Source organism: Ahaetulla prasina, chromosome 4 (genome assembly GCF_028640845.1).
Source record: "Ahaetulla prasina isolate Xishuangbanna chromosome 4, ASM2864084v1, whole genome shotgun sequence".
Taxonomy (NCBI): domain Eukaryota; kingdom Metazoa; phylum Chordata; class Lepidosauria; order Squamata; family Colubridae; genus Ahaetulla; species Ahaetulla prasina.
Window position 1 is genome coordinate 34449120 of NC_080542.1, and position 20906 is coordinate 34470025.

The 20906-nt window shown below is 38.8% G+C and overlaps 2 protein-coding genes across 4 annotated transcripts in view; both read left to right on the forward strand.

The window, feature by feature from the left end:
- Positions 1–3515, forward strand: part of ETV4 (ETS variant transcription factor 4) — a 48734-nt gene extending 45219 nt beyond the window's left edge. For both annotated transcript variants that reach the window (XM_058182312.1, XM_058182313.1), the window contains one exon: positions 17–3515. In XM_058182312.1, the coding sequence (XP_058038295.1) occupies positions 17–232 (216 nt within the window). In that variant the 3' untranslated portion in view covers positions 233–3515. The remainder of the gene's footprint in view (positions 1–16) is intronic.
- Positions 3516–6119: 2604 nt separating this feature from the next.
- The window catches only part of TMEM101 (transmembrane protein 101), a 53252-nt gene continuing 38465 nt past the window's right edge, over positions 6120–20906 (forward strand). The window contains exons 1-4 of one of the 2 annotated variants that reach the window (XM_058181798.1): positions 6120–6271; positions 9740–9920; positions 13065–13211; positions 14886–15044. In XM_058181798.1, the coding sequence (XP_058037781.1) occupies positions 6135–6271; positions 9740–9920; positions 13065–13211; positions 14886–15044 (624 nt within the window). In that variant the 5' untranslated portion in view covers positions 6120–6134. Of the gene's footprint in view, positions 6272–9739; positions 9921–13064; positions 13212–14885; positions 20479–20906 lie in introns of those variants that run through there. The other variant, XM_058181797.1, reaches the window with a different exon arrangement.

Sequence of the window (20906 nt, forward strand, 5' to 3'; positions counted from 1 at the left end):
CCCTTCTGTGACATAGGTGGCTGGTGAGCGCTATGTGTACAAGTTTGTCTGTGAGCCTGAAGTGCTGTTCACCCTTGCTTTTCCTGACAATCAACGTCCATCTCTGAAGGCAGAATTGGAGTGGCATATCAGCGAGGAAGAAACCGTCCCTTTGTCACACTTGGATGAAAATACTGCCTATCTGCCAGATCTGGGAGGTGCCCAGCTTTATGGGAAAAGCTGCACATACTAGCCAACAGTAGAATGGACAAATTACATCTGGGAGAGTTGTGTGTGTGTGTGTGTGTGTATCTGTATATATTTATACATATACATATACATACATACATACATACATACATACATACATATATATATAAAGATATTTCTCAAGGTTTGAGAGTTCATTTCTAGATAGCGGCAAATGCCGTATTTTTCGGTATATGTGCATAAGTGTATAAGATGGATTCCCCACCCACAAAAGAAGGTGGAAATGTTGGTGCATCTTATATACCGAATACAGCCATTTTTGGCCTCTCGAAGCCCCGCCCTGCTCGTCCCATTTTTGTGAAAAATAGGCCCCTTTTTCACAAAAACGGGATGCGCAGAGGGTTTGGGAGGCCTGCAGAGTGCTCCTGGGGGCCAGGGAGAACAAAAAAATTTTTTTTTCTTATTACCTCTTCGAAATCTTGGTGCGTCTTATACGCCGGTGCATCTTATAGTCTGAAAAATATAGTATTTCTCTCCTAGGGCGTAAAGAAAAAATATCTGCTATGAAATCTGCATGGCATCAAGAAGGGCATCCGGCCAGTAAATGCTCAGCTCCATTCAGTTGCCCTGACTCTATCCCGAATTAAGGGATTACAGGGTCGATAAAAGGGAGGTTTTTTTCCTCAGTATATAGAATGTGGCCTTGGCTATTGGAAGTAAAATCAGAAGCCTTGGAAGAAAGGCAACTGGATCTGCCACTTTGAGAGCAAAGTTGGGATTTGGGTTCAAATCCTGCCTTAGTCATAGACTCCTTGAATGAATGTGAGGCAATTCTCAAGGAGGGACAACCTACCTCACAGGGATGTTGTGAGGACAAATAAGATAAAGATTGTAAAATGCTTTGTATATTTGTCTTTTTATTTTAGGGGATATCTTGGTTCAACAATAACTAAATGAAAACTAAACAAGGGAAAGACAAGGTCTCTCCGGTTTTAAATGGAGTTTTTCCTTGCTTGAGGCAGATGGAATATGTACACTCCAAACTCAGAATAATTTCTTGACAGCTGGATGATGGATTGTAGACTCCTTTGCAGTGGATAAATGATATATGCAACAGAGAGAGTAAGCTTACCCATCATGATGCCAAGTGCTCAAGAGAGAAGAATTGGCAAAGAATTACACTTTTAATGTCCTGCAAGAATCATAAAACAATTGCTGCAGCTTAACCTATACCTAGACCTTAGGTTCTGTGCCTTATTGTGCCTAATGATTAATTCATGCAGAGTATCCACTGGGACAAGAAGTATATAAGCCTTATATACAACTAGGTTTTCTTGAGCCCTCCCTGCAAATTTATTTTCTTGCATTTGCTTTACATTTCAATTCTGGCACTTCCATTTTGGCCGATGGCTTCCAACACGTGTTAATATTGATGCCTTCTGCTCATCTGATGCTTGGTTTCATGTGCTAAGCCATGCTTTATTTAACAATGATTTGCATAAACTATTAGTGGAGAGTGAATTACTAATCACAGTGACGGGTCATAAGAAATGCAAAACTAAACAAACTCATGACAATGATGAATTTGATCATTAGTGTTGGAAAAATGATGCCTTTTTACGATTGTCAAATTTAGAAAGATTATGTAGAAAAATACTGTTGATGTGCATGTAATCAAGAGCTCTCTGCCTGCTGCCTGCTTCAATACTTGTGTCACCTAAGAATGAGCGTTGAACTGGGCAGACTTTGGAAGAAGCCCCATTGGAATCTGTTATGCCTGAATAATTCTACAAGGATGTAAGTTCCAGTCTCTATCAAGAAACTAGAGCTTGCACGCTCTCTCAGAAGTATCCATATGATCAGCAGCTTGTCCTTTATCCTTCTTGAAGATGAATTTTAAGTGAAAAGTTGTAGGCTCTGTGAACATTTCCAGGATTTTTGTCCTGAAAATGCCACCATCAGTCAAATTTCTTGTTGTAAGAATTCAGATGATGCCCTCAGATTTTAGTATGCCCCATTTATTATTTTTGTGTGCGCATGCATCTGAATATTCTGATCTGATTTTTTAAAAGAATGATTTCTTGTCCATGCAATTGGATTTATGTATTTTTAGGCCCTCCCCTAAAAACCAAGGTTATGAATTGTTTTGGAGTGTGAAAGTCAAAAAGTGCTTCCATGAGGTTTTTAAATTATTTGATGGCCCTGATGAAGTGACTCTAGCTTTTAATTTTCCTTTATTTCTGTGTCATGTATGAACTAGACCTAAAGTTCGATTTAATTATTTCAAATTTCCAGTATATAGAGTTAGTTTAGTATAGTATAGCCTTTATTGTCATTGTACATCATGCATACAACAAAACTGGTTTTAGCCTCACTAGTGCAATCCATGACAAAAAATACAAGCAACATAAATAGTATAAAGAATAATCCCTATGCAAGTAATTAGGGGAAAAAAAGAAAAACTAGTCATACATTTCTGCGTGTGTTTGGAGTGATTGTGGTTGTGTTGTAAGAATCTGATAGCCCAAGGACAGAAACTATTTTTAAATCTGGCTGTGCTCTGATGTCTTCTACCTGATGGTAGAAATGCGAAGAGACATTGACCACGGTGTGAATCATTTCTGAGTATCTTCCTTAGTCTTAGTTCCTTAAAGTCAATATATTTGGAAAAGACTTTATATTCTATATTATTTCCTCTCTAATTATGTACACTAATATTCTTATGTGAACCCGAGACAGGGGAGATGGGATATTCCTGGATATTTATCATTTTTCCATCTAAGTGTCAGCTTGACCTCAGAATAAAAATGGCCTGGGCCAATCTGCCTTGTTTCAAAAAATTCCAGGAAGTGTGGGAGATGGGGGAGGGGGGTTTCACCCTTTCCTCATCAGGAAGGATATTTGCAACAGCTCCAAGTCTAGCTAAAGTCTTCCATTAGTATGGTTTTTATTTGGGCATTAGAGATCTCCTGAATTAGATGGAATGGGGGGAGGGATGTAAAATAAAGGAACAGTTATGAAAACAGGATATCTTACTAAATGAAAGTTAGAACAATACAAGTTTGGACTGTAGAAAGCCTTAGAAATTTCACTCATAGAATGAAATGAGGCAGGCATTACCCATGCTAGCAATGGATGGGCCATCCGTCCACCAGTTCATATTTCCCTAGCAACGACGGTGCCCACATTTTGACCAATAGTGCCAACAATTTTTGGAATGTATTTTAACTATGTTTGCCAATGAAACTGTAATTATTAATGGAGTCATAATATTTCTGATTATAACCTTTTAAAATCCATTGCCTTAGAAGAAATCCTTTGGAAATTTTAATAAAAAGTGCCCTCTTCTGCAGAATAAAGATTTTAAAGATATTTCTGTCTTGCATTTTAATTGGTGTGGACAACAAGTTCAATGAACCCAGAGATTCCTGGGATAATACATGTAGTAGATTTATAACTTTCTCTCTCTCTCTTTTTTTAAAAAAGGATTCATATGACTTTGTTTTGAAATCCTGAGGATGGAAAGTTGATTGCCTCCCTGGAGTTTCTCAGACTTTGAACAGATGTTCTGAAAATTCCTAGAACTTTTAAGATGGTTTTTCCTTCTCTGGCTTATCGCAAAAAATAACCTAAATCACTGCAGGACCTTGAAAGCATATGTGGTGGACATAGATCCTTAGCTACATGACTTTTCTTTGGCTTTTGTGAGATACATCAATATAAATGCAGATGCGTTGCTTGGAAGCATTTTGAATTCTTTTCTTATCTGTTTATTGGAAGAAGATACAGAGTCTTTGGAAATCTTACCATTTATTTTGAATAGTTTCATCAGATAATTTAATCTGCGGTGGTGTCAGGAAATAGCAAACATTTTATCCAACGAATAAGTAATTTACAGAATTGATCTGGAATGTGTACAGTATTAATTATTACATGATTTTGCATTTTACTTTCTGTGGGTGGCCTTAATTTTCATTTACTGCTTATGTGTTTATTAATCCAAATGGGTACCATATGGAATATTTTGTGATATTTATTCCCATCTGATGCTATGGAATGGCTTTAACTTTATTGTTTAAAAACTTAGAATTTGGCATTGTGGATTGCTTTCCCATAAAAAAAAATCAGAGAAGATTGATTTCTTAGAGTGACAATGGTTCTTTTAACATTTTGTACATGTATTAGTATATGGCTGTGGGTAGCAAAGAACTCAATTTGAGGGATCTTTAAATATGACTTAAATTGATTATAAAAATATCAACCCAATTTTTTATATTTTTGAAAGTTTAACTTGTTTTTCTTTTGCTGTTCAGCATTTTAAAATCATTGAAGCATCTTTATAGCAAATAAATACAGTTGATCAACTCAAATTAAAGAAAGGAAAAGAGAATGAAATCTAACCCTTCTTTTGAAATGTGACAGATTATGATTCTTTCAATTCCCTGTCAATGCAGACAATTTATTTGCTGATTGGAAAACAAGGAAATTGTATTCCTGGAAGATTGCAAAATGGAAAGGCTGTGAAATCAATATAATAATTGGCCCTTGGAATTAAAATGGACAGTTTGGGGCTCATTTTGTGACAATAGTTTTTTTTTTTTTTAATATACCAGTAGTTCTCAAAGCGTGGTCTGCAAACTCCTGGGAGTTCAGAGAGCCTTTCATGGGGTCCATGAAGAAAAATATTTTTAAATGTCTATGTTTTAATTCATAAGTTATCAACAGATATTAAACCACCTAAACAAAGCTCTTTGGGATCCTGATTTTTAAGACTATATAAGGGTTCTGAGACTAAAATGCTTGAGAACCTCTGCTCTATGCAACCCTCATACTGTTACTCTGGTATCTACTTAGGCAAAGAGCAGAATATTCAATGTAAGACATAAATAAAATAAATTCTAACTCAAAGATATTGAAACGTTAAATGTTCCTGCAAATAAAACTCATTATTTATGCTTAATGCTTGCTTTTATGTTAACTGAAAATCACCATTTTTTGATATAAATTAGCTCAAGCTGAGCAGATAACCAACCCATATTCACCAATAGAAAAAGCATAATTTTCGGAAGTGTGTTTCATGGTTCTCTCTTATGATCTGTTTTTGTCTTAAATCTGAAGAATAATCCATGTCTTAGTTACAGCTCTACTAGGATGTTCGCCCACAAGTTGAGGTAATCCATCCCTCCGGTTTTCTTCTCCCTCCCTATCTTATTATATTTATAAATGTCTCAAGGTGGTGAACATACGTAATGCGCCTTTCTCCTCCTATTTTCCTTACAATCATCACCCAGTGAGGTGAGTTGGACAGAGAGAGAGTAACCGATACAAGGTCACCTAGTTTTCATGCATAATCCGGGACTATAACTCTAGCCTGGTGCTTTAACACTAGACCAAACTGGACATATTCTCAAACTCCCACTTGGTGCGTAAGTCTCCTATACCGTAGTTTTATGAAACGTGTCACAATCCCTGCTTCGCATTTGGTTCCTCTGTGTAACCCATTTTCATATCCTCTGTCTTCACCGTTTCCTCAAATATCAGGCTACGAGTTTCTCGATGCAGAGCCCTAGAATTTTGTAGTCTTTTATGTACTATAGCAAATCGCACGATGTTGGTGAGATGAGAACGGTGCTGATGGTGACATACGAACTCTAACCGGTATGCAATAATATGGGGCAGCTTCCCTAGCACGGAACTATTGTGTTGGATTTCTATTTTAAATTGCCTAGAAGCAATTTAAATTAAATAATATAGGTGGAGTGGCAATCACAAAATCCGAGCAAACGACTTTTAATGTTTATAGCAAGAAGTAAGGAACCTTTGGAGTACGGCATCGGTTTCTGTAGGGAAAGTTTTGTACCGGGACTTTAGAGCGATGCTCTAACGGACCAAGGAGGACCTTCTAGTAGGAACGGGATATGCCAGTAATTCCGCCCTGTCGCAAGATGGCGGCGGGTAGCGGGAGGCGGCGCGGTGTGCTGCGGATGCTAATGCGGATCGGGTCGGTGCTGCTCACTCGCTTCCCGTTCTGGCACTGTCTCAGCGGCCTTCTGCTCAACGCCGAGCGCGCCGAGGTTCGCCGGTGAGTTAAGTTCTTCTTGAAAGTTGCAGTGCCTCTGAGCGTGTGCAGAGAGTAATCGATGCCCGCAGCCTCCGTCCATTTAGAATCCGGAGACAAACTCTTTAAGGCCGGAGAAGTCGAGAGTGCCGCGTTAATCTCTTATCGTGGACAAGTGGTGGGAGTCTGGGGACTGTAATGTGGGACTCAGTGGGCGGAGAAGGTGTGCGTGAGAATGAATGGAGTGGGAGAGAGGCTCGGGCTTTCGCACTGCGGGGGCGGGAGTAGGACCTGTTGGAGGAGGAGCTGGGGATGAAAGGGAGGGATGGAAATCTCTGGGATGCGCAGTATATAAATATATTAAATAACGGCTGAGTTTATGCTGAGATAAAAGGGGATCAGGACGGTTGCCGGGCGTGCATAAGAGCTAAGGGGCGTGCATAAGAGCACAAAAGTGCCTACCGTTCCTGTCCTATTGTTCCCTTTATTATATCAAATTAATATAGCTAATGCATATTCTTTACATGTTCTTTACATATATATATATAATGATATGTTTTTTACTTATGACAATGTTTATGTATACTGTTATGACAAAATTAAATTAAAAAAAATGGGTGGCGGGATCTCAAGATGGGCAATGGTGGATCAAGCAGGGAGAATGATTGGATCCGAGGGCTGGGGAGGCAATTACAAGTTTATAATAGTATGTATTTCTTAGACGTTTTGCCTCTCAGGACTCTCCTACCTTTTTGGGACGACCCTAAAAGAACTTTTGTTATCATTGGTTATATTTATCAATATTTGCAGTATTAACAATTAACCTTGATGCATGGTTGCTGGATTGCATCTCACAATTGTTCGATGGGATTTTAATATTGTATTTTTTTCAACATAAGCTATCAAATAACTTTGATTTTGCAGGCTCCTGAGGAAAATCTTGAGGGACTTTCAAGAATCCTCAGAGCACACTTTAAAGAAAACTGATTTAGAACAACCTTATCCAGCTGGTTTCCTCCAAATTTGTTGAGTTTAAGTTTCATTCTGTTAGGTCAACGGAGAGCCTATTGTTTTGGAAGTGAGGCTGGTGACAGCCATAAATCAGGTAGCAACTCGGTAAAATTGTTTGGACCAGTTGCCATGAGGGAATTCTGTTGCAGGCCTTTCTTCTTGAGTAATATGTAAGATGTGACCACGTGTCAGAATCACCTCAGTGACAGCTGCTATTTTATAGAATACCTTTCTCAAGAAGCTGTGTATATGGCTTTCACTTTCTTTGCATTTTGTAACCAAGTTGCATGAACACATTCTATAGTTATACAAGTTTTACTACACACCCATGATGTTATATAAATAATTATTGATATTATTGTAACCATTTGTATTTAGTTTTATTATCTTTTCACTTCATTGTACCTGATCTAGCCCATTAGGAATGGGGCATGATGATAGTGGTGGTGTGATGATGATGACAATGATGATGACGACGGTGATATAGAACAGGGGTCTCCAACCTTGGCAACTTTAAGACTTGTGGACTTCAACTCCCAGAGTTCCTCAGCCAGCAAAGCTGAGGAATTCTGGAAGTTGAAGTCCACAAGTCTTAAAGTTGCCAAGGTTGGAGACCCCTGATATAGAAAGCAAAGATAATACCAATAGTAAGAGGGATTTTGAGCGCAATCCCAAAATAACTAGAGCACAATTACTTGGAACCGCTTATATCTTGTGACAGTACCTATAACACAACACCAAATAACAACAGGTCCTACCCTAGATTCTTGGGAACAACTCAATAAGTGGACCAAAATGCCATATCTAATCTACACATCTGGCTGACTATTTGACCAAACATAATAATATAAATGGACCTTTAATGACTCTCCAAATCATGATGGCTCTTAACCGTTATTTCTTAACTGTCATCTGAAGGCTACTTGGTTCTCTCAGATTTATAGTAAATATCCCATCAACTCTTTTTTGGGGAGTGGGTGGATAAACTGCTGTTTCGAATAGATTATTAATGCCTTGCCCATTGTAATTTTCTGTCTTTCATGGTAGCCTTGCAGATTGACTAATGAAGGTTGGTTATCTATAACTCAGCTACCTAGAACATGTAGGAATAGGTAAAATGCAAATCAATAAAAACAAAAATAAATGTAAACTCTTCTTATGTGATATCTGCTAGTCAGAAGGGAAAAACAGCACTTTGTTTCTTGTACTTCCAAAGTTCTTTATGTCAGGTTGCTTAGAGATGATTCCTGGTTGCCACAGGTGATCACACCTGCACTTGTTTACATGCCTTTGAACAGTCACGTAGCTCTTCAAATATACAGCTAAACCAGATGTGAAATGCTCCTGGTTCGGACTGGATTGCCCGATCCGGTAGCGATGGCAGTGGGTGGTTCGGAGAACTGGTAGCAAAAATCCCTGCCCCCCCCCCCCCGCCAGCTGAGCTGCGCCATCATCAGAGGGTTTTTTTTTACTTTTAAAAGCATTTTTTCTTCGGCCAAAAAATGCTTTTAAAAGTAAAAAAAAAAGCCTCTCATGATTGCGCGGCTCAGCTGGGATCGTCAGAACCCTTTAAAAACATTTTTTCTACAACCTCTTCAGCCGAAGAGGTTGTAAAAAAAAAGCTTTTAAAAGGCTCCTCTGGCGATCCCAGCTGAGTTGCCTGATCGCCAGAACCTTTTAAAAGCCATTTTTTTACAACCTCTTCGGCTGAAGAGGTTGTAGAAAAAATGTTTTTAAAAGATTTCGGTGATCAGGCAACTCAGCTGGGATTGTCAGAACCCTTTAAAAGCGTTTTTTCCCTCTGGCAATCCCAGCTGAGTTGCCTGATCATCACAGGCTTTTAAAAGCATTTTTTTTACAACCTCTTCAGCCGAAGAGGTTGTAGAAAAAATGCTTTTAAAAGTAAAAAAAAAAAAAAGTTGGCCACGCCCTCCCAGTCACATTACCCCCCCCAAGCCATGCCCACAGAACCAGTTGTAACAAATTTTACATTTCACCCCTGAGCTAAACGTGTGTATCTCTTCTCTGTATTTCATTGAGGAATATGAAATAAAATTGATAAGAAAGCAAAGAATGATAGAATGTTGATAAAAGGTTATCCAAGAAAGTTATGTAAAAGAAAAGTGAGGTATGTGGCTCAGAAATGTTCATCTCATGGATAGAGCATTATTTTCTCTCTTCTCTCTGATAGTAGTTTTTAATAATGAATTTCTTAATCTTTGTAACTGCTTGTACTCCTCAACACTTAATGCTGAATTCCCAGTACTGTAATTTCATACATATTTAGGTTTTAGTGCCTATTGGGTAGGGGTTTCTTTTAACTTTTAAGAAAAATATACAGAAATGTTGTCAATTCCAAGTAGGGCTGTATTCTTTGGCAATTAAGGCCAAGTTCTGCATGTGTACCACCCTCTCTTGTGTGCCATGTTCATTTGTTTCTGTTTTCATGGAATAATTTTCTACTCTTATTTCCTTATACAGGAAACCAGACATCCCTGTCCCATTTCTCTACTTTGACATGGGTGCAGCGGTTTTATGTGCCAGTTTTATGTCCTTTGGTGTGAAACGTCGATGGTTTGCTTTGGGGGCTGCGCTCCAGTTGGCTATCAGCACCTATGCAGCATATGTTGGAGGCTATGCACATTATGCAGACTGGCTGAAGGTGAGAAAATTATCTGCTCCATTTTTGGCATTCGAACTCTGGTCATAGATCTGCTTTATTGCAGAATTAACAGGCTCAAGTTGGATGGAGTGTCAGTATTGGCATTTTTCCTTTGATTAGATTCTGTTTCACGTGTTGCATTTTTCAGTGCTAGCAAAAGAGGATCTTCTAAAACAGGGCTCACCAACTTTTCGGACCTCAGGGACCACTAAATTCATAATTTTAAATCCCGCGGACTACTAATACAAATCCAGCACACCACTCACTGAAGCACCTGCCCTGGACTCACAGTGACGGGATGGGGTCCTTCAGACACTTTTTTAAGCCGCCTGTTTCTGCAACCTTAAACACTAAAAGCCATTTGGACCTATTTCCCACAGAAAACAAAACACCAGGATCTCTCATCTCTCTCTCCTCCCCTCTCTGTCTCTCTCATCTCTTTTTCTCTCTCTCCTCTCCCCCGTCACTTTGTCTGTCTCTCTTTCTTATCTCTCTTTGTCTCTCTCTCCCCACTCTCTTTGTCTCTCTTTCTCTCTCCCCCCATCTGTCTGTCTCTCATCTCTCTTTTTCTCTTCCTCCATTTTTTGTCTGTCTCCCTCTCTCCTTTCCTTCTTTCCTTTCTTTCTTCCTTTCTTCCTTCCTTCCTTCCTTCCTTCCTTCCTTCCTTCCTTCCTTCCTTCCTTCCTTCCTTTCTTTCTTTCTCTCTCATCTCTCTCTCTCTCCCCCCGTCTGTGTCTCTTTCTCTCTCATCATCTCTCTCTCTCTGTCTGTCAGTCTCTGTCTCATCTCTTTCTCTCTCTCTCTCTCTCTCCACCCTTTCTTTGTCTCTCTCTCTCATCTCTGTCTCATTTCTTTTTCTTTTCTCCCCCTCTCTGTCTGTCTCTCTCATATCTTTCTCTCTCTCTCTCATATCTCTCTCTCCTCTCTCTTTCTCTCTCTCTCCCCTCTCTCTCTCTGTCATGTCGGTCTCTCAGGGAAACACCTGCAAGACCCAGCAAGAGATGAAGCTTTGCTCCTGCTCTGGAATATGGAGTGAATCTCCATTCCCTGCCCTTCCCTTCTCAGGCCAGGTGAGGAATGACTGGGAGGGCAAGTGGCAGGGACAGCCAGTTGTGGGATCATTCAACAGGAAGCCACAGCAGGGGGACGAAAGAGCCATGGGTTGTCGATACCCGTTGCTTCGGGCTGCCTGTGCTGCCACCCACCCCCCTTGTCGCAAAAACACCATTATCTGATCCTGGCCAGTGAGGGCTGTGCTACTCCTTGCATGTTGCTACACCTGCGAAGTTGCAAGTTGCATATACCTCCCTCTACGGCGGAGATTTTGAGCCCCACCACGAGCCGCCTGGCTGGTCCCGTATTGAAGAGCTCTAGTCACAGGACTGGCCATTGGTCATCCTGGAGCAGCTCGTCCACCCGGGTGCACTGTGGACCACCAAAATTTTCTTGCGGATCACCAGTAATTCACGGACCACAGGTTGGTGACCTCTGTTCTAAAATATACCTGTGCAGTTAAGTGCTCTGTAAGCAAAATTGGCGGTTTTTAAATTTGATAGATAGCTAGATAGCTAGAGACAGACAGATAGCATATATTTTATGCTGGAATAATTATTCATTTTATAGAGGTGAAAACATTTCCAGGTATTTACATCTCCTATCAGTCAGTGAAAAAGAATGAACATACAAGTTTTCCTCTGACAATATTTGGAGGCTTAGGTATCTTCCCCCCTATTGAGTCCCAATGTCTGGATGTGGAGGAACTGACTATGACTCTATCCTACCAAGTCTGTGGATATTAGAGATATTATAGTCTTATAGATCCTAGGACTTTCCATGCATACTCTTAGCCGATGGGGTAGAACTTTCCTGTTCAAGAGTATGTGCTATCTGGAGATTTCTTGGATTAACACTTCTTCTTGAAGAGCAGGCAGCAACTGTGGCCCCTTCCTCAACTCCTTCTGATACACCAGTTGTACTCTTTCCCAGGTTGGGAAGCGAAGCCCTTCAGACAGCAGCCTCAAAGCTCAACTACTGCAGTGTGCTGTACAGAAAGTTATATTTGAAAATCATTTGATCTTTAGGTGGTCCAGAATAGAGCAGTTCGGGCAGTAATAGACGTGCCTCAATGTGCACTGGTTGCCAGTATGCTTCCTAGTGTGAGTCAAGGTGCTGATTATTACCAAAATATTCTACATATAATAAGTTACATGAAAGACCCTGTTTCCCATAGATTCTGCCTGGCTGGTACATGCTAGCAGAGTTGGTGTGCTTGGATCCCTTCTTAAACAATCTCATCTGTTAGTCCTCAGTAAGAGTACCTTTTTTGGTGCCATGCCTGCCCTCTTGAATGAGACCCTGCCTGAAAACCACATGGCTGTCACCCTATAAGTGTTCTGTAAAGCCTTGAAGATTGGTTGTTCTCCTAGGCCTTGTTATGAGACAGGTGGGGCCCCTTGGACATGTTTGCTAATTTTATTTTCTGTTCATTTTTGTCCCCAGATGCTATCTTGTTGTTTTAGTGGTTTTTATGCTATTATTTGTGAACTATCCAAAGCAGTTGAAGTCAGGTTGTGTCCAAATAAGATTGTTCCCTACCTTGAGGGTCTATAGAAACAGTACTGGCTGTAATTATATTGATCAGTTAAATGGTGATTAATTAATTGCTTTCAGCTTCATAATTATTTTTTATTTGGTGCCTTCCATTATCAGAAGTTGATCAGAAATAAACATGTAGAACTTAACTTTACATGTAATATGCCTAAATTTAGTTCTTCTATTGAGGCTCACACTTTTTGTTAATTGTCATTTCCCTTTATATTCAAATCCTTATATATTTAAACCTGATAGGTATATTTCTGGTTGAACATAATGAAGTAAGGTTAATGGAAAATTATCCCTGTGCTGTGAAAAGAAGGGATGATAAATATATAATCTACAATCTGTGTGCCCATATTTAGGCAGCCACTTTTCATCTCTCGAAGAAAATTATCAGTACAAAATCAGATAAAATTATTTTTTCAGAAATTAATATATAGAGGATATTGAGTCCAACATGAAAAATTTATAGGATTGGGAGGATTAATAAAAAAATAGGCATTCCTGTTTTTATTAATTGGCACATTTTGTTTACTTTGCATGACGCAGGTGAGAATGTATTCACGAACAATAGCCATAATAGGTGGATTTCTGATTTTGGCAAGTGGCGCTGGTGAGATCTACCGTCAGAAACCACGGAACAGATCATTGCAATCTACTGGGCAAGTTTTCATTGGAATCTACCTCATTTGTGTGGTATGTATATGAAAAAGGTCTGAATCGACTTTCTCTTTCTTTTTCATCCTCTTTTACTAAGTTTGCTGCTACAGGATTAAAAAATAATAATGAGACAGATAGTGGTCATACTACGTGCACCATAAGTCAGGGATCAGATCAGAGATCAGCAGTCCTTGCAGATAGTGAACTGTCTCATAAGTGCTCATGTGTAAATGCACACAAACATAAGAGCTTATGTTTATTTCTTAAAATATAATTTTAAGATTCTGCAAATGTCACTAAAGTACAATAAATGCGATATTCCAGTAGAATGTAGGATTCGTAGCTCAGGATTGAATTGTGGAGTTTTTAGAATTCTCCAGGTTTGCTTGTTTATTTGCATATATATCATTTTGAATTAAATAATACCATCAGTGCAAATAATAAAACATCTGCTAGCCAACAACTAAGCTCAGAGAGCATCAAGAATTCCACAAACTTCATACAAAACCACCAAGCTTTGTGTTACATAAACAGGAAGCATTATTTGTCTATGAGTAGTCTTTGTTTAGTGACCCTTATTGAGATCAGAATTTCCATCACTAAATGAAGCAGTCACTAGATGAAACATGTGACCACATGGCTTAGCAATGGCAATTCTGATAAGTCCCAGTTGTAGCTGTTAGATGAAAACTGCACTGCTGTTGGCAAGGTCCACAGGCTTCTGCCCTTCACAAATTGCCAGCTTTGTCCTGCTGCCTCCTCCCCAGCTGGGCCTGGTAAACTCCCTTCAGCAGATTTGCCTCGCTTCAACTCAACTATTCCACCCTCCACATATTTGTCTTTTTGGCTGCCCTGCCTTCTGTCCCCAGTTGACCTTTACCATGGAGGCCTCACTAAGCTATTCTAGGAGAAACAGCAAAGGTCTTTTTTGTTTTTAAGAGTCTAGAAAGTCACTTATCTGAAATGGTATAGATTCTCCTGCTTGAGCGGGGGGCTAGACTAGAAGACCTCCAAGGTCCCTTCCAGCTGTTTCTATTCTAAGGTTGGCTGGGGATGGGTTTGTGTGTTTGGAGTGCAAGGTATAAAGTGTTGTGAAGGGCCAGCAGGTGCCTTGGCTGGTTTTCTCGTCAGCAGTGGGAGGAATCAGGGGTGCAGGGTAGCGGAATGGAGGGCAGCCAAAAGATCAGAGGATGAGGAGATAGATGAGTGGGGGCTATTGGATTTCTGTTGGAAACTTTTGGATGGGAGGCTAGGAATCTCTTCCCATTTTTTGAAATCCTACATTCTAAGATGAGAGTGAATAAGCTTCTAGAATAAAGGATTAAATAATTAATTTCCAAAATTAAAAAATAAATAAAGAATAAATGATTTCCAAAATTGTTTCTGTTGCTTCTGTCCAAAATTGTCTTTAGTTGAAATTCAGCAGGATCCAATGTATATCTTGAAAAATGTAGTCATCCAACTATGGGAGAAAAACCAAAGAAAACCATGAACAGGTCTGAACCTGAAAAAACAATCTGATGCAAACAATAAAAAGATACATTCATGTCCCACTTGGAGTTTAATAAATCCAGTGTGGATTTCCTAACAGCACTAATTGGAGAAATAGAAATTGCATGGAAGTTTATATTCGTCTCCCAATAGGCATACCTTGTAGAAGGGTTAGCCTAAAGATTGCTGTAAACCAACATTCCAATTTATTCTTTTCAGGCTTACTCTCTTCAGCACAGCAAAGAAGATCGCCTGGCCTATCTTGGTGGTATCCTGGGTGGGGAGATCCTCCTACAGCTTCTCTTTGTTCTCTACGGTGTCCTTGCTCTGTCCTTTCTATCCGGTTATTACATCACCACAGCTGCTCAGATCCTGTCGGTAATTCTTCCTCTGGTCATCCTCTTCATTGATGGCAATCTTGGTTTTTGGCATGATTCTCGCAGAGTTGAATTCTGGAATCAAATGAAGTTGATTGGCCAAAACGTTGGGATTTTTGGAGCCTCCATCATTTTGGCCACAGATGGCTGAGCATAACCCAGGGGACTTGAGGGACTATGCTTGATTTCAGGCCAGGGAGAGGAGAAGACCTCCGGAGAAGAAACTGGGAGGATTTTAATTAATTGCTTATTTATTTTTGGTTTTACTGCATTGTTGAAACTCTTTGCTCCTTTCCACTGGCAGCTAAATGAGCTCATATCCTTTCTTTATGATGCGGGGTCATTTCTATTTTTTTAGATATTTTTGTCAAGGACAGTTCAACAGCTGTCTTATTTCTTGAGCAATAGAAAATGAAAGATTAAGGTCTTCAATTACACCCATGAGGGTTCAGGGTTTGGTATCCCCTAGTAGAATTGATTTAGGTTTCTGTTTCCAGTCTTTCAGAAACTTAAAGAAAATGTGAACAAAATTTCCACTTGGTATGCTGCTGGGCCTGAACAACACTCCTGGGTTGAGTAGGCAGAGACAGAGAGATTTTGAATCATTTTACTTTGGATTCAAGAGTATGAATATGATAGTGATGGTTCTCATTGAATGTGCAGTTTTTTATATCGTGGGGCTTCTGAGCATTGATAATTCTCAAAGAGCCCAAGATAAATGGTAAGGTCTGTTTGCATTGGCTAACTTCTGCTCTACTTGTATGAACACATTTGTGAAACTGTATTATACTCTTCCAGACAAGCATGAAGTCCAAACAATGATCAATTGGATAAAATATTATTTTATTCATTGTGGATTTAGGAGAGAAGAGACCCCAGTATTTATATATTTAGTGCATCAGCTAATTGCTAGGAACACTTATTCCTGAAACTGGATGGTAAAAGGAAAGTCAAATTTTTTGTTAAATTCCTATAGGGCAGAACATTTAGAGTTGGATTCTAACTAGCTGCAAGTGGAGGGAAACAAATTTAGATATAATTTCCCTTGATTTAGATGCCTCAGATTTTGTGATACTGGAACTAATTAGGGATGGACAATATTTGAAATGGTAGATGATTGCATCTCTGCCTCATGATTTTTAAAATTATATGCTTGTCCTATGACAGAAAATGATGGAATGAATTTGCAGTCTGTTGTTTTATGTTTTTTTAGGAAGAGAGAGAGATTGGAAGGCCCTTAACTCATCTATCCCCATCTCTAAATTTTGGAAACCCCATATTTAGAAACCCCAAATACTTTCTTTTGGAGGAAGATTAAAAGTGGAGAATGGAAATGAAAGGAAAATGCTCCCAAATGCCATTTCTTGCAGTATTTGTGGAGAGTTTAAAAGTGGGAAAAGTGGGAGCAGCTTGTCTCCCAGAAGTATCAAAACTGGGAATATGTTAAAAACCTGGACTATGCCAAAATACAGGCAAAATTGGCTTCTGAGAAAGCAGTTTGGTGTCATTATGGGAGATAAGTCTTAAGGATGCAGGTGAGAATGAGAGGCCTATAAATCCATCACTTCTATCAAGAGCATAAGCTGACATAGAACCTCAGATCACAGGCCCATATTTATTTCTGTGTGAATAGTGAAGCTGTGGGGAATGAGATGAAAAATGAATGATACTGGGTGGAATCAGGGAGTTTGGGAATTACATAATTTGGATCAAATAAGATTATGATACTGAAGACTCCAGGAATAGAAGAAGGGTTTTTCTCATACATTGAAGCTCTTCAAAATGTTAACCACTAGAGGAGGTTGCTGCCTAACAAATATATTGATTTTTTTCACCCTCATTGGTAAATTATGTTATTAGAGGCACTAGAATCTCAATCAGTTAAAGCAATAGACTGCCATAGTACACGCTTAGCCACCTCCACTCTGAATCCCGTTTTCTTTCAGTTGACCATATGTGATCTAGATACAGTAGAATCCATGTTCATAATAATGTTTATGCAGCTTTTCCTATCTCTGTAATTGCATTCTTCAGGCCAGAATACATTCAGACCATTTCTTTCCAGAACACATTTTTGATAGTAATCTTGTCTGAAATGTAATTTGCATTTGGAAAAACCCAGTGTACCTCTTGAGATGTAACGGTGGAATATTTGTATTCAGAGGCTCTCAAAGAATTTAATATGCTACTCAGGAATCATTGGTTTAAAATCCAGCCCCATAATGGGTCTTTATATGTATTCACTCTCAAAGGAGAGATGCAGGAATTTGGAAAATGCTGCCATTCTGGAATCATAGCCTATTTCAGCTGTCTTAGCCATACACTATGTTGCCTTTTCCTCCTCATTGGCAGGTATCATTGATTTGCTGCATCTTCAGGATTTCCTAATACGTATTTTGCATTTGGAAGTTTAAAAGTCAATAAATGCACTTTTCTATTAGTGTATCTTTCTTTCTTTCTCAGTGGTTGTTTTGTTTCCTCTCTTAACAGCTTGCTGAACCCCAGTAGCTCAGTTAGAAATGCATCAACAATTGTATGTTGTACAATTCTTCTGGACAACTTCAGCAAGAAAGATAAGAGAGCCAACAATTCGTGTTCCTGAGTTCCAAGATCATTTATATGTTCAGAGATTCTTATTATATAAGTAATCCTTGATTTATGATCGTTTGCTTAGCAACCATTCAGAGTACCGATGGAGCCCCTAAAAGGGTTACTTACAACTTACAACCCAGTTCCAATGGCCATCTCACCTCTCCCGCGTGGTTATGTGATCATGTTTTGGCCATTCGACAGCAGGTTCACATTTGTAGCAATTTGCAATGTCCCATGGTCATTTGACCACAGTTTACAACATTTTGTTGAAAACTGGTGTTTACATCCAGTTTTTGGCAAAAACAGCCCACTGTGAACAATTGGTTCGCTTAGCGGCCATGGAATTCACTTAATGATCTTGGTATTCATTTTACAATTGCAGTAAATGTCATAAAATCAGGTCTGAACATATGATGATCCACTTTACAACCATCACGTTTTATAACTGTATTGACCAGTTGGTGTTGCAGCAGGACGGATATGGGATAACGAAACTCTGTGGGGGCTTTGCGAAATCCAGCCGATATCTGCTTGCCAGAAGACCCTAGGGGGCCAAAGCCACCCTGGAGGGGTGGTGAAGAAAGGAGGTATGCTTTGCATATCACGAGGAAACAGCAATTTTTTCGTTTGATCCAAAGAAAACCCTCCTGACCAGCAACAGAGGATAGCCATTTTTGGCAAGACTGAAGCTGTGACAACTGGGATAAGAAGAATATGTGCTGGAGCAATGGATTGAAACTGGGTGAGATAACTCAACTTCTATATTAGAGACTTAAAACCAAAAAAAAAAAAACCACTTAAAAAAAAAGATTCCCCACGACATTAAGAAAGGGGCAATTTATTATATGGAGAAAGATCACATACCTAAAAGTGAAACAAACTATTAAGGAGAGATTGTGAAGCTTTACAATAAAGACTGGTTTGGGACTGTTAGCAGTGTGAAAAGGGATTTAATTTGTGGATAATATTGTTTGATTATTGGAAGAATTTTAAAGAAAGAGGAATTTTGCTTTTCATTTTTCCTTCCCCTCCCCTCCAAGTTTTATAGAGTTTTACAGTCTTTACAGCTGGATTTTAGAGCGGGGGCGCCATCTATGGATCAAAGAAGATATAATATTAGTGTTTTATGGGAATAACCTTGGATGAAGAATTACTTGAGATAAATACATTAATAACAAAGGAAATAATGAAAGACAAACAACATCTGGAAGGCTTTTTTATTTTGGTTCCACATCAACTCAAATTTTAGCTGCCTGGAAGTATTAGAGAGCCATTTGAAGATTTTTAAGGCAAGACTGATTACTATTAACAAGAAACATCTTTGAAACTGTGTATCTGATTTTGTGGATTAAAGGCATTTAGGGAAATTTGGTGGGCCAATTTGGAACACTAAGATGTAAAGAAAAATTGAATAAGACTTAACATTTGGAAAAACCAGAGAGTACAAATTGGATAATTTTAAGGACTATAAATTTAGGGCGGTTTGAGGAACAGTTCCAGGACCATGGGAATTTTATTAATACTGGTGGGTTTGGTGTTTCTGCATAATTGGAATATTGAAAATTTGGTGGAATATTGAGAAATGATTAGTGTAGCATCTCAGCACAAAATGTGTCAGCAGGAGAAAACAAATGCAGTTTATAAAGAAATAATGTTGATGTTTCAATGTATTAAGAAAGATATAACAAGGAATCATAAGGAGATGATGGAATTGATGCAAGATATGGTGAGATTTCCCCAGTTGCAATGTATGGCTGTGAAAGTTAGGACCATAAGAAAAGTTGAGTGGCAAAGAATTGAGGCCTTTGAACTGGAAAAGACTCCTGCAGTCCTTGGATTGCAAGGCGATCAAACCGGTCAGTCCTAGAGGAGTCCTAGAGGAAATCAACTCTGATTGCTCTTTAGAAGGCCAGGTCCTGAAGATGAAACTCAAATAACTTTGGCCACCTAATGAGAAGGAAGGACTCTCTGGAGAAGTGCCTAATGCTGGGAAAGATTGAGGGCAAAAGAAGAGGACGACAGAAAATGAGGTGGCTGGATGGAGTCACTGAAGCAGTACGCATGAGCTTAAATGGACTCCAGAGGATGGTAGAGGACAGGAAAGCCTGGAGGAATGTTGTCCATGGTTCGTGATGGGTTGGACACAACTTTGCAACTAACAATAATGGTAAGATTCGGAAAACCCCAGCAACTGACAATAAAAATGAACAAAAAATTCAGAAAATAGAGGAGAAAACAGGAAGTGTTGAGGAAAAAATAGAGATAATATCAAAAATGAAACGAGTAGACAAAAGGATAGCAATAATTTTGAATACGGAACAAATAGAATATTTTTTAAGAATTAAATCGAAAGGAGAATAATGAGAAAGATTCTTTAAAAATGATGGGGGAACTAAGGATGGGTACTCTAAAGATCCAACAGCAAGAGAGATGCTATGGCAGCAGAAATATTTAGACTAAATAAAAATGACAAAAAGAGCTACAAGATACCAGAGGAGAAGCAGGACAGATTCACCCAAAAGCTTATAAGAGTTGAAATTCTAAAAAGGACAAGAGATGATGGATAGACATAGAATATTTTTTAACATGGGGGTTAGTCTAATAAGTGTTAGAAAAAAGTAGTAGAAAGTAGAAATTGGGAAAATAATATGTATACTGAAATATAATAGAACATATTATGATTACTATGTATACACAAATGTTAGAAGTTGAAAAAGTATGATTATGTATATTTAAATGGTAATATCACTATCAGAATTGTATGCAAAATGTATTGACCCAAATAATACTGTCCACTAAACACTTACGGATGTTAAAGAAAAAATAAAATAAAATTATTATAACTGTAATGGGCAATTTCTATTATAGTTGTAAGTGGAGGACTACCTGTAATTGCAGGATCCTCGATGCTCTCTGACCTTGTTTTCTTGCAGACATTTCATTACCAAACAAAGTAAAAACATCAGGAGTACTACTGGTGGTGAGCTACAAATATTCTTATCGGTAGTACCTGTAATCTTTCCTAATGGACTTGCTGTCTGGTTGGTGACATAAATTGTACTCCAATACATCTGGAGTGCAGTAGATTGGGAAATGCTTACCACTATTATAAGCTATAAAGTGGGGTATATCTTTAATAACTATATCTTGCATATTTCTATGCATACAAAACTTACTGCAATGGCACTCTCAGCATATGGAGTTCAGCTGAAGAAAACAAGGTGATCTCAGTAATGAAAAGCTAGAAAAAACACAGAAGAGGGTAACCAAA